The sequence below is a fragment of the Sinocyclocheilus anshuiensis genome, unplaced genomic scaffold, assembly GCF_001515605.1.
Source record: "Sinocyclocheilus anshuiensis isolate Anshui unplaced genomic scaffold, SAMN03320099.WGS_v1.1 scaffold166, whole genome shotgun sequence".
NCBI classification, from domain to species: domain Eukaryota; kingdom Metazoa; phylum Chordata; class Actinopteri; order Cypriniformes; family Cyprinidae; genus Sinocyclocheilus; species Sinocyclocheilus anshuiensis.
In genome coordinates, this window is record NW_015546050.1 from 461732 (window position 1) to 473591 (window position 11860).

General features: G+C 39.1%; 1 protein-coding gene across 2 annotated transcripts in view; it reads left to right on the top strand.

Moving 5' to 3' along the window:
- The window catches only part of abcc2 (ATP binding cassette subfamily C member 2), a 27111-nt gene that overhangs the window by 12829 nt on the left and 2422 nt on the right, over nt 1-11860 (top strand). For both annotated transcript variants that reach the window (XM_016500328.1, XM_016500327.1), the window contains 18 exons: nt 54-308; nt 417-482; nt 733-870; nt 1628-1774; nt 1908-1992; nt 2259-2325; nt 2502-2628; nt 2717-2893; nt 4563-4730; nt 4969-5152; nt 5699-5852; nt 7422-7521; nt 7619-7838; nt 8953-9107; nt 9347-9502; nt 9662-9861; nt 10223-10349; nt 10444-10545. In XM_016500328.1, coding sequence (XP_016355814.1) covers nt 54-308; nt 417-482; nt 733-870; nt 1628-1774; nt 1908-1992; nt 2259-2325; nt 2502-2628; nt 2717-2893; nt 4563-4730; nt 4969-5152; nt 5699-5852; nt 7422-7521; nt 7619-7838; nt 8953-9107; nt 9347-9502; nt 9662-9861; nt 10223-10349; nt 10444-10545 — 2628 coding nt within the window. The remainder of the gene's footprint in view (nt 1-53; nt 309-416; nt 483-732; nt 871-1627; nt 1775-1907; nt 1993-2258; nt 2326-2501; nt 2629-2716; nt 2894-4562; nt 4731-4968; nt 5153-5698; nt 5853-7421; nt 7522-7618; nt 7839-8952; nt 9108-9346; nt 9503-9661; nt 9862-10222; nt 10350-10443; nt 10546-11860) is intronic.

Consider the following 11860-nt stretch of genomic DNA (forward strand, 5'->3'; position numbering starts at 1 on the left):
TCATAGCCAGTGGATGATGTTGTGATGACTGGTTATTTGCTGGTTCCTCTCAGGCATTAGTCGTATCTAACGACTCTAGGAAAGAGTCGACTGCTGGAGAGATAGTCAACCTGATGTCAGCGGATGCCCAAAGATTTAACGACGTCACCAACTTCATCCATTTGCTTTGGTCGTGTCCGCTGCAGATCGCTCTGGCCATCGCCTTCCTCTGGATTGAGCTGGGTCCCTCAGTCCTGGCCGGGCTGCTGGTCATGGTGCTGATGGTGCCCATCAATGGCTGGCTGGCCACCAAATCCAGGAGCTTCCAGGTGATTCGGTTTGCTTCATCAAGCATTGCTCTTGTAAAAGAGTTACAAAAAGAAATATTGATGAAACACTGCATCAATATCCACTAAGGGCAACATGCTTCTTTTCAGATGGAAAACATGAAATTTAAAGACAAGCGCATGAAAATTGTCAATGACATATTGAATGGAATAAAAGTAAGTGCATTCCTTCCACTCTCAGAAAAAAAAACTGTTGTCACTGGGGTGGTTCCCTTTCAAAAGGTACACGTGTCCATATCCATAAAGGGCGCATTTTAGTACCTTCATGGTACATATTTGCTTTTCTGAGAATGTGGCATGCTTCAAATCCTATTTTCATTTAGAATTCAGTCAAATCAGAATATGGAATCTTGATTTGCGGACATCTCTGCACATGTTCCACTTCTTTTCGTCACTGGTGTGGTAGGTTCTGAAGTATTACGCCTGGGAATCATCGTTTGAGGCTCAGGTTCAGGAGATTCGAGAGCAGGAGCTGAAGGTGATGAGGAAGTTTGCCTACCTCTCGTCTGTCTCCACCTTCATATTTTCATGTGCTCCAGCTATTGTGAGTATAACAGTGTTTTATACATTAAATGATTTTCTATTGCACTAATGAATTTGTGAGTCAAAGTAATATCGGCACTGATCAGACATGGTGGTGGACGGATGGCAAAGCTGCTATGAACAGTATGAAAAATTAACTTCAATAAAATACAAACAGAAAGCAAGCAGCATGACTACATCTCTACTCTACAGACTGTCTGATCGCTGCTCGCTGACTATACATATGCATATTTGTATTTATACAACTGGACAGTAAATAATGCACAAATCTGTACATAAATCTTCCAGATTTTACCACATTATTATTTATTTATTTATTTTAGTCTTATTTAATTGTTCTTTCTGTCTCGTGTCATGTATGTATGAATGCATGTTTGTACCAAGAGCTCCTAAAAAAAACACAACAAATTATTTGTGTGTTTGCACACACTTGGCGAATAAAGCTGATTCTGATTCTGACTGTCCATGTGTGTAATTCTGAACTCTAACAAATGTTCCCATTTGAGCAATATTGGCCACTAGCAATAATGTTGTTTCTTGAAAATGTTTAATGCAAGTAGTTGCTAAAGAGCATTCAGAAACATCTGATGCGTCTCTCATCGCAAATCATCTCATTTCATATTTGTGTGTAAACTGCTTGAAAAGAAAAAGACACTTTTATTTTGTAGTCATTTGATTAACTGCAAAAATAAGTGTAAGAAATATAAACTATTGTTGCAGAGATGGAGCCCATATCATATATCATATCTCATCTGCAGGTGTCTCTGGCAACCTTCGCTGTGTTTGTGTCTGTGAGTCCCGATAACATCCTGGACGCAGAGAAAGCTTTTACCTCCATCTCACTCTTTAACATACTGCGCTTCCCACTCGCCATGCTTCCACAGCTGATTTCCATCATGGTTCAGGTACTAGAATAAATACATGCTGTTATATTTATACCGAAGCATATTACTGCTACGTTTCAATACGCTTTGTTTGCATTTCTATTAAAATATCATTGAACTAATTAGAAATCTGTACTCTCTGAACTTTGTTCAGACCGCTGTGTCTAAGAAAAGACTCGAGAAATTTCTGAGTGGTGATGATCTGGACACAATGGCGATAGCGCGTGACGACAGCCACAGTAAGAACTAATTGTTATAGAATTTCCTATAAGATCCATAGACAAACTTCAACTTTTGAAGAACTTCTATGAGATTTTTAGACAGGCTGATTTCAAATTGTTTTAGAATCTGATCAATCACATTCTGACTCATTACTGTTTGCGGTAACAATGTGCTTTTGAATAGTTACTTAACATACTGCAAAGAACATACTTCAGAGCAACAGCAGTAGTGTAGTGTGAAACCTGAGAGAGTGATCAGATGTTATCATCACTTCTTGAATTAGGTGCCGCCGTGAGCATGACTGACGGCACATATGCCTGGGAAAGAGAGACAGAACCCGTTCTGAAAAAGTGAGCTTTGCCATGTTTCACTACAACATTACACTTTCATATTTCTACACTGTTACAGTAAATGACAGATGCAACTAAAACTGTTCTTTAGCATTACTGCTGTCATCAGCTGTGTGTTTGCGTGAGTGTGTGTGTGTTCCGTCTAGCGGTTTTTAACCAGTGATTATATTGTTCAGTGTCTCTCTGGACATTAAACCGGGTCGTCTGGTGGCAGTGGTCGGGGCTGTAGGGTCTGGAAAGACGTCGCTGATATCCGCTCTGCTGGGAGAACTGCACAGCCTCAAGGGTCGAATTAATATCAAAGTAACCAACAGATATTATCATGTCACTCTTATTTGCTGGCTGGCGCATTAGTTACGTGTGTTTGCTCATGCGTCTCGTGGTCTCTCAGGGGTCTGTAGCGTTTGTGCCGCAGCAGGCCTGGATTCAGAACGCCACTCTGAAGGACAACGTCTTGTTCGGCTCTGATGTGAATGAGGAGCGTTACCGGTCTGTGGTGGAGGGGTGCGCGCTCGGGCCAGACCTGGATCTTCTGCCAGGAAGAGATCAAACTGAGATCGGTGAGAAGGTAAAGTGTGTGCATGTTGATGATAAAATAGTTTCCCTTTTATGTCGATTTGTCTACAGAGCAGTGGATCCCAACCTGTCTTTGACCCTGGAGCACAAAACCAGTCATAAGGGTCAATTTTTCAAAAATGCTGAATAAATGAGCTTTCCATTGATGTGTGGTTTGTTAGGATAGGAGGACAATATTTGGCTGAGATACAACTATTAGACAATCTGGAATATGAGGGTGCAAAAAAATTAAAATACTGAGAAAATCATCTTTAAAGTTGTCCAAATTAAGTTCTTAGCAATGCATATTACTAATCAAAAATTAAGTTTTGATATATTTACGGTAGGAAAGATACAAAATATCTTCATAGAACATGATCTTTACTTAATATCCTAATGATTTTTTGCATAAAAAAAATTATAATTTTGACCCATACAATGTTTTTTTGGCTATTGCTACAAATATACCCCAGAGACTTAAGACTGCTTTTGTGCTGCAGGGTCACATATAAGAAAACCTGAGAACGGTGACCGTAAAGTCACAATTTGCATATTCAGAAGCAGATTTAGGCATGGGAGACATGGGCATCTTGCCAGAGGCGTGGGGAAAAAAATGAACTATATACTGCATGTCCAAAAATGGCCATTTGGGTTCAAATACAGACGAGTTTAGGATTGGATCATTATTGCAGTGATTGATGTGTTTGTGGCATGCTGTATGTTTTGCAGCAGTTGTTTTAACCCTAATTGATGCAAACAACCTTGTCGGAAGACGTATCCATGTACATGCTGTACCAGGCTCAGTTTGTGAAATAGTAGTTAAGTGAACATATGGAATCATTTTCATCTATAAATTTGCAACCAAAGAGTCCTGATCCCATCCCTTCTACTGAGAGACAGGACTAACTGCATTACATCGTAGGTTAAGAACCTCTGCACAATTAGGTTTAGACTCTCATATCCTCATAAAAATGAAATGCTTTTAAAATCCTCTTTTAAAACTTTTAACTTTGGTAACACTTTATTTTAGGGTCTCTTAACTAGTTGCTTATTAGCATGCATATTACTAAAATATTAGCCATTTATTAGTAGTAATTAAGCACATATTAATGCCTTATTCTACATGACCTTATTCTACATCCCTAATCCTACCCAATATCTAATCTTAACAACTACCTTACTAACTATTAATAAGCAGTAATTAGGAGTTTATTGAGGGAAAAGTCATTGTTTATATTGAATAAATGTTCCCTATTCTAAAGTGTTACCTTAACTTTTAAATGTTTATGATTTTTATTATATTCATAAACACATACTAAATAAAACATGCGTTCATTTACCATTAAAACACCTAATCAGTTAAAGTTAATTTCTGGCAGTCCACCTTCACGCAGTATTCACAGTTATTATGTGGTTATAAACATCAACAAGCACCGGTGAAAACAAAAATGTATAAGTCCTACATATCAACCAAGTGGAGTATTTGCCGGATATTCTTTATTTTCATTTTGAGGTTATCGGCACATGCTTAACCAATCATCACAAGTGTGTCAGTTCCAAACCGTACAGGCTTGTCAATGGATAATGTCTAATGAGCTCAACTATTTGATTAGGAAGAGTTCAGAAATGTGTAGTGCTAATGTGTTGGGAAACTCTTTCATATGTCATATTCTGTACCGCAGGGCATCAATCTGAGTGGAGGACAGAAACAGCGGGTGAGTCTGGCCAGGGCAGTCTACAGCTCCGCAGACGTGTACTTTCTGGATGACCCACTGTCTGCGGTAGACTCACATGTGGGGAAACATCTGTTTGAGAGGGTGATCGGACCCAAAGGACTGCTCAAAGACAAGGTAGGAGACTAATGTCAATATTCTGTCTACACTAAAAAGATTATTTATTTTGTTTCTATGGCAACTGACTGCCAGATTTTCTTCAGGCTGGCTTCCCAACTTATCTCAAATGTAGACTGATCTCTAATGAAAATACAATGTTCAATCACTAAATAAAGCATATTGTCTGTCTTACCTAAATTGCTGCACTGCAAACCAAATGCATTGCTCTGTTTTGTCCCCATCTCTTTCTCTGTAGACTCGTATCCTGGTAACTCATGGGATCAGCTTCCTGCCGTATGTAGATGAGATTGTTGTCTTGGTGAATGGGGTGGTGTCTGAGGTAGGATCATATGATGGCCTTCGAGCCAGTAAAGGAGCTTTCTCTGAATTCCTGGAAACGTACGGCAAAGACGAGAGCAGCAACGCTAATGCCAATAAAGGTTTGTCTCCCATCCAACGTGCATTTCTTATGAGCTTCAAATATTGTCATAAAATGACCATCTGAACACATTCTGAAAGCTTTATTGCAATACTTGCGAGGTCTACATGCTTCAGCTGCTAGTGTGGGTTTCTTTCTTTTTCTCTTGGTTGCTTTATTTCTTGCCTTTCTGTGACGAATGGCCAAAACTGTTGAGTTTTTTTTTTGATGAAGACAGCTCTTAAATTCACACAATAGCATTCACGGTAAGCATTCACAAAACTGAACACAAAATGGTCATAAAATCCTCTACTGTAGATGATTGGTTGTGGGCAGTATTAGTAGAAAAAGCATGCAGGGATCAACACTAGGAAGCTTCACTGGAAATAGTAGACCATTCTACTATCTATACTATGACCTATGATCTCTAAAACATTACATAGAAATAAAAAGGCCTATACTTGAAATGCACAGTTTTGAAGTATGTTGGCATGTCTGCTAACATCAAAACATGCGGGCAAGTCTCTACACACATTCACTTTATTTGTTGTTCTCATTGTTCAAAAAGCATCAGCTCAGGAGTCAGACTTCGAGCAGATTGACATGCTTCCCGAGGGTTTGGAGCCACAGGCTGATGGCTCTCCTGAGGACATTGTCTCAAGCACACTAAAGAGAGAAAACAGCTTGCGCCACAGCCAGCGGCACAGCAAACAGAATGGAAGGTAAAATCAACACACCATAGACTAGTATTCCACATTTCTCACAGATATAACTGAACGTTGCCCCAGTTGAGCAAGTATTCTCATGATCTTCACCAGGGCCGTATTGACCTCTTTTCGTGACATAGGCAAAAGAAGTTTTTGGGCCCCCCTTCCCTATTAATATAATAGGCCTAATATTACCACCCAAGCAAACAAAAATATTTCTTAATCAGTGGAAACCGTTACAGTGTTTTCTATCGCAATAAGCGCTTGCGTTCAGTCAATAAAAATCGAATGTAGCTCTGCATTTGTTTGAGAACTCAGAAAGACCATTCCATTAATAGGGGCGGCGTACCACTTCGGGAGTTATTTCTCTAATAATTTTAACGGCCAGGAGTCACAACCACACATCAAGACATTGTTCAGATGATTTGTTTCAAGACATTTGATGTTTCCGTCCTGAAAACTTTGAGACCTTTTTTTCCAAAGCGTTCAGGCGCTTGCGCTCCGGAGGCGTCTGCCGTTGCTAAGCAACCATGACCTGCGCTCTCCATGAAGACGCGAAAGTTTCAGCAAAGGATAAATGGATTTCCAGCACTAAAAATCGCTTGCAGTAGCTCTGCTATTAAATTTATTTAAAAATGGCCATCCCTGTAAAGATATGATCAGCTGTTCCTTCATCTTGGCTGAGCTTTCAATGTTGTTACGGTAAAGGATGAAGCTGATTGGTTGGTTCTTGTCACATGACCTGCGGTGCGCTTGCAGCATTCTGAAAAGTTGAAATGTTTTTATCTCTGTGGCGTGGACAAGCCTGGAAAAAATGAGCGCGTCGCATCGCGTGCGCGTTGCTTCCATTATTAGCGCACCTGCCGCGCTTCTACACTTGAAATAACGAACTTGAGCGCGCAAAAGACGCGACATGTGAACGGCCCCTAATGCAGTTATTATAGAGAGATAGAGAGAGAGAGAGAGAGAAAAGAGAGAGAGATATTAAGCACGTGTGAATACCTGCGTCTGTGCGTTTCTCAGTGTTTAGCAGCAGCGTCTACTAATAGCGAATCTTTAAGTTAAACTGCTTCAAGAACCTCACTACTGAGAAATGGCATGTAGCTTTTCAGATTCGAAAGTATTTCATTGATAACTTCGCGGGGCGGCGTTGACGACAAGTTTCTGTCCGCGTGTGTGCGCGAGTGCATGTGTGTGCGTCTGTGAGAGAGAACCAGAGAAAGCGTGATTTCCATACATAAAAAAGGTGGAAGACATGGAAATAGTTTGTCATTTTTACCCTATTGTTTGTTATATTTATTTGCTCAATGTCTTCTGGGGTTTTGGTTCTTTTACTGTTGTAGATAGCCTATAGTATAACAAAATATTGTATATCTCTTCATTGTGTTTGGGCCCCCCCTGGACGAGCGAGCATAGGCACGTGCCTAGAATGCCTATGCGTAAATCTGGCCCTGATCTTCACACATGCTACTGAAATGCAGATTCTGAATGAAAATCACTTTCTGAGCAACAACAGACTTCATTGCAGGAGTGCATTTTTGTATGCACCAAGGCGTGTTTTATTTATATATTTTTTGTCTTTAGTGTGAGCTTGAGGAAAAACAGCTCCGTTCGATCCAAAAAAGACTCTGGTGATAAAAAGGGACAGCGACTGATTGAGAAAGAAGCAATGGAGACAGGAAGGGTACATAATAGTAACTAAATGCAGTTTTGATATTCCATGTTTTCTTATCCATTTTTCCTCACTAACTTTGCAACTGATTTTTTGATCCATATTCCAGGTGAAATTCTCAGTGTATCTTCAGTATCTGAGGTCTATGGGCTGGTGTTTAGTCACCTGGAGTTTCCTGTTCTACTTCATCCAGAATGTGGCCATCATTGGTCAAAACGTGTGGCTCAGTGACTGGACTGATGATTCTGTAGAATATTTCAACACAACCTACCCAAATCACATTAGAGACACGAGGATAGGTGTCTTTGGAGCCCTGGGAGTGGCACAAGGTATGAGTAGAAAGAGGTTTAATAAATACTTTTATGAAAAGAATGAAATAGAGGACATACTGATATTTTGTTGTTTAAATTATTATTATTTTTTTTAAGTATTCATAGTTGCAAGCAGTAATGACGTGTTGACGAGTGGGTCTAAAAAAAACAATGTGATTTGGGTCAATTTAGGAGGACTGTTTCAAAGTGCTATAAGCTTGGGATACTGTGACCATGAACCACAATAGCCACTGTGACTAAACATACAGCTCTAAACTAAACAATGCACACAGATGTGAGTTAGAAACGAAACTCTTCCGGTTTCCTTCTTTTGCTATTAAATGATTCCATCACCATGGCAACAATGCTTAAGATATTCAAAATCGGGTTGGTGCGAATTGCATGAATCCCTTGAAACACATTAAATCCAAAATACCTGAATTTCTGTTGGACACGGAGTTGAGTAAATAATTTTAAGTTATAGAACTACAGAACCCCCCTTTTACCCGCATTAGCTTCTCCCTCTGTCTAACGGCCAACAACTTTCATGTACAGTATGTGCCAAATTTCATGAAATTAAGCATGCAAAGAGCTTCAAAAATGGCTGAAATACCAAAATATGTCATTTGGAATTGAATACGGTTGGTGGTTTGAAAGAGAACAGACAAATATACAATAGCTTGTGAGTGAATGGATATGCAGTATGACATTGTGGTATTCAGAGAACTTTGCGAGGCCAGTCTTGATGAGGATTCAACAAAGACTTGAATGGAGCTTCAGGGAAAGCGTAATCTTGGCTAGTCCATCCGCAAAGTGTTTCATCCACACATTGCATTAGGGTGCCATGTTAGCCACATCCTCTTGCATTAATTAGCATTCCAGACTCTTCTACAAGGTGTAGTCAGGAATTTGGATAATTTGCAAAATAGGCCTTGTGGAATTCGGAGAGTGAGATGAAGAAAGTGTGATTTCAGTGTCCTCAGGAGGAGAGATCAAAGCTCTCACTCAGTGCTTTAGCTCCTTGTCTAAAAATAGTGAATGAGAGCCTTTTGTTTCACAGAGAAAAAAAATGGTAGACACAGCACATGAATGTTCGTTAGTGACTAAGTAATGGTATGTCTTTCTCTGTCAGGTTTTTTGGTGTTTTTGGGCACTATACTCCTAGCTGATGGATCCATTTCTGCATCCAGGACTCTACACACAAGTCTGCTGTCTAATATTCTGAAAGTACCCATGATGTTCTTTGATACCACACCTTCAGGACGAATAGTCAATCGTTTTGCCAAGGTATAGATGGGCCTGATTTAACACTGAACTTGATTTTGAGCAAGATTTTGTTCATTTTTGCTCTTAAGCCAAACAAAGATCTACAGTACTAATTGTAATTGTAAAGTTGTAGCCTATAATTAGAATATTGTGCAGTATGAAATATGGACCACGAATAGATTAGATTTATTTTTATTTTTTTGATGATGATGATTTTTATACTTTACCTGTTCTTAAACTTCGATTTGGCTTATATTTAGGATATATTTACAGTGGATGAGATGATCCCGATGTCCTTCAGATCCTGGATTCTCTGTCTTCTGGGAGTTCTGGGGACATTGTTTGTTATCTGTCTGGCTACTCCAATCTTCACCGCAGTTGTTGTACCAATGGCTGTTATCTACTACTTTGTCCAGGTAACACAGAGTAATGATAACAAAAAAAAAGTACTCTGTATGGACATTAGTTTCTCTTACATACAGTACTAACTTAGAATCAGCCATTTAGGTGAAATAATTCAAATCTACCCTGCTATTGTCCAGTAATTTTGTATAAACTTGCTTCCTGTATTTTAGAGGTTCTATGTTGCTACATCCCGGCAACTCAGACGCCTGGACTCTGTATCTCGATCTCCCATATACTCCCACTTTGGAGAAACAGTATCAGGCCTCTCTGTGATAAGGGCATATGGGCACCAGCAGCGTTTTCTAAAGCAAAATGAGGACACCATTGATCAGAATCTCAAAAGTGTCTATCCTTGGATTGTTTCTAATAGGTCAGAGTTGGTACTCTATATCATGTTTTTTGCCAAGAGATAAATGGTTACATTTTATTTTAATGTCCAGTTCTCGCTATTAACAAACCATTGACTACAACTTTTGCCTCAAACTCCTAATTTGCTGTTTATTAATAGTTAATAAGGTAGTTGTTAGGTTTAGGTATTGGGTAGGATTAGGGATGTAAAATATGGTCATGCGGAATAAATGCTTTATAAGTACTAATAAACAGCCAATATGTTAATAATAGGCATGCTAATAAGCAACTAGTTAATAGTGAGAACTAGTCCCTATACTAAAGTGTTACCAGATACATCTGTTTTCCTTTATAAGCACTGAGTGCTGCTTGTTGGGTTTCAGGTGGTTGGCCATGCGTTTGGAGTCCCTGGGGAATCTGGTGGTGTTTTTCTCAGCTTTGTTTGCTGTGATCTCTCGTGACTCTTTGAATAGTGGACTGGTTGGACTGTCCATCTCATACGCCTTAAATGTGAGTTTTTGATCCTGAGGTACTTGTGATAGTCAGTCAAATGACCTCAAGTGTGTTAACTAACACTGTGTGCCACTACTCATGCTCTTATTAGGTGACTCAAACTTTGAACTGGCTTGTGAGAATGACGTCAGAATTGGAGACCAACATCGTTGCTGTGGAAAGAGTGAGGGAATATGTAGAGATCAAAAATGAGGTGTGATTGTTTTGGATTAATCTACTAATAACTGTTTTCCTAGTTGTATTGACGGTCTTAAATTTTTGACTGTAGACTAGCCTAAAACTGCAGTGGGCTTGATAGAAACAATACCTCTTACCACATAAGTCAAAACCTTCAAATGGATTTTTTTCCTATCACTAATTATTAATGGCTTAAATTTGAAAACCTCAGGAGTAGCATGTGCAACTTTACAAGAGTGACTGTTTGAAGTCTAAAATAGCATATCATATTTCCCCTCATTATTGTTATTATTGATATATCATTAAATGACATGTCATCTGAAAGAGCATTACGTTATTGAAAATTAGTACATCATACTTAATGAATTTCATAACTTTAAGGTAGAGGTGTCAAATTCTGGTCCTGGAGGGCCACTGTCCTGCAGACGTTAGCGCCAGTGTGCCTCGACACACGAGTTTCTACAACCCCACTTCCAAAAAAGTTGGGACATTTTGTACAATGCAATAAAAATCAAGAATCTGTGACTTGCTAATTCTCTTTAACCTTTATTTAAGTGATAAAAGTACAAAGAAAAGATTTCCAATGTCTTCACTGACCAGCTTAATAGTATTTTGTATATATAAACAGATTTTGATTTTAATGGCTGTAACACACTCCAAAAAAGTTGGGACGGAGTCATGTTTAACACTTTGTGACATTAACTGTCCTTTTAATTACAATGTTTAATCGTTTTAGAAATGAGGATACTGATTGCGAAAGTTAACTGTTTAACCTTTTCACTTTTATTTTGCCACTGCCCCAACTTCTTTGGAGTGTGTTGCAGCCATCAAAATCAAAATTTGATTATATTTACAAAAAACATTTAAGCCGATCAGTGAAAACATTGGAAATCTTTTCTTTGTACTTTCGTCAATGAAATAAAAGTTAAAGGGAATTAAAGGGGTCATATGATGCGATTTCAATCTTTCCTTTCTCTTTGGAGTGTTACAAGCTCTTGGTGCATAAAGAAGATCTGTAAAGTTGCAAAGACTAAAGTCTCAAACCCAAAGAGATATTCTTTATAAAAGTTAAGAGTCAGCCACACCTACCTAAAGCGGCTCGTTCTAACACGCCCCCACATACCTATGCCGCTCTGTGGGAAGATTTGCATAACGCCGCCCAAATGTTCACGCAAAGAAAGAAGGCGTAACTTTTATTCTCGCTGTAGTTTTGTTGTTGCCACCGCCATGTGGTGAAGACGCTGTGTGCTTCGTTGTGAAAGCGAAACTACTTTGTTTGGTCTTTCAAAAGAGTACGATATCCGCTTCGTCATGCCTAGAGCTGATCTGTG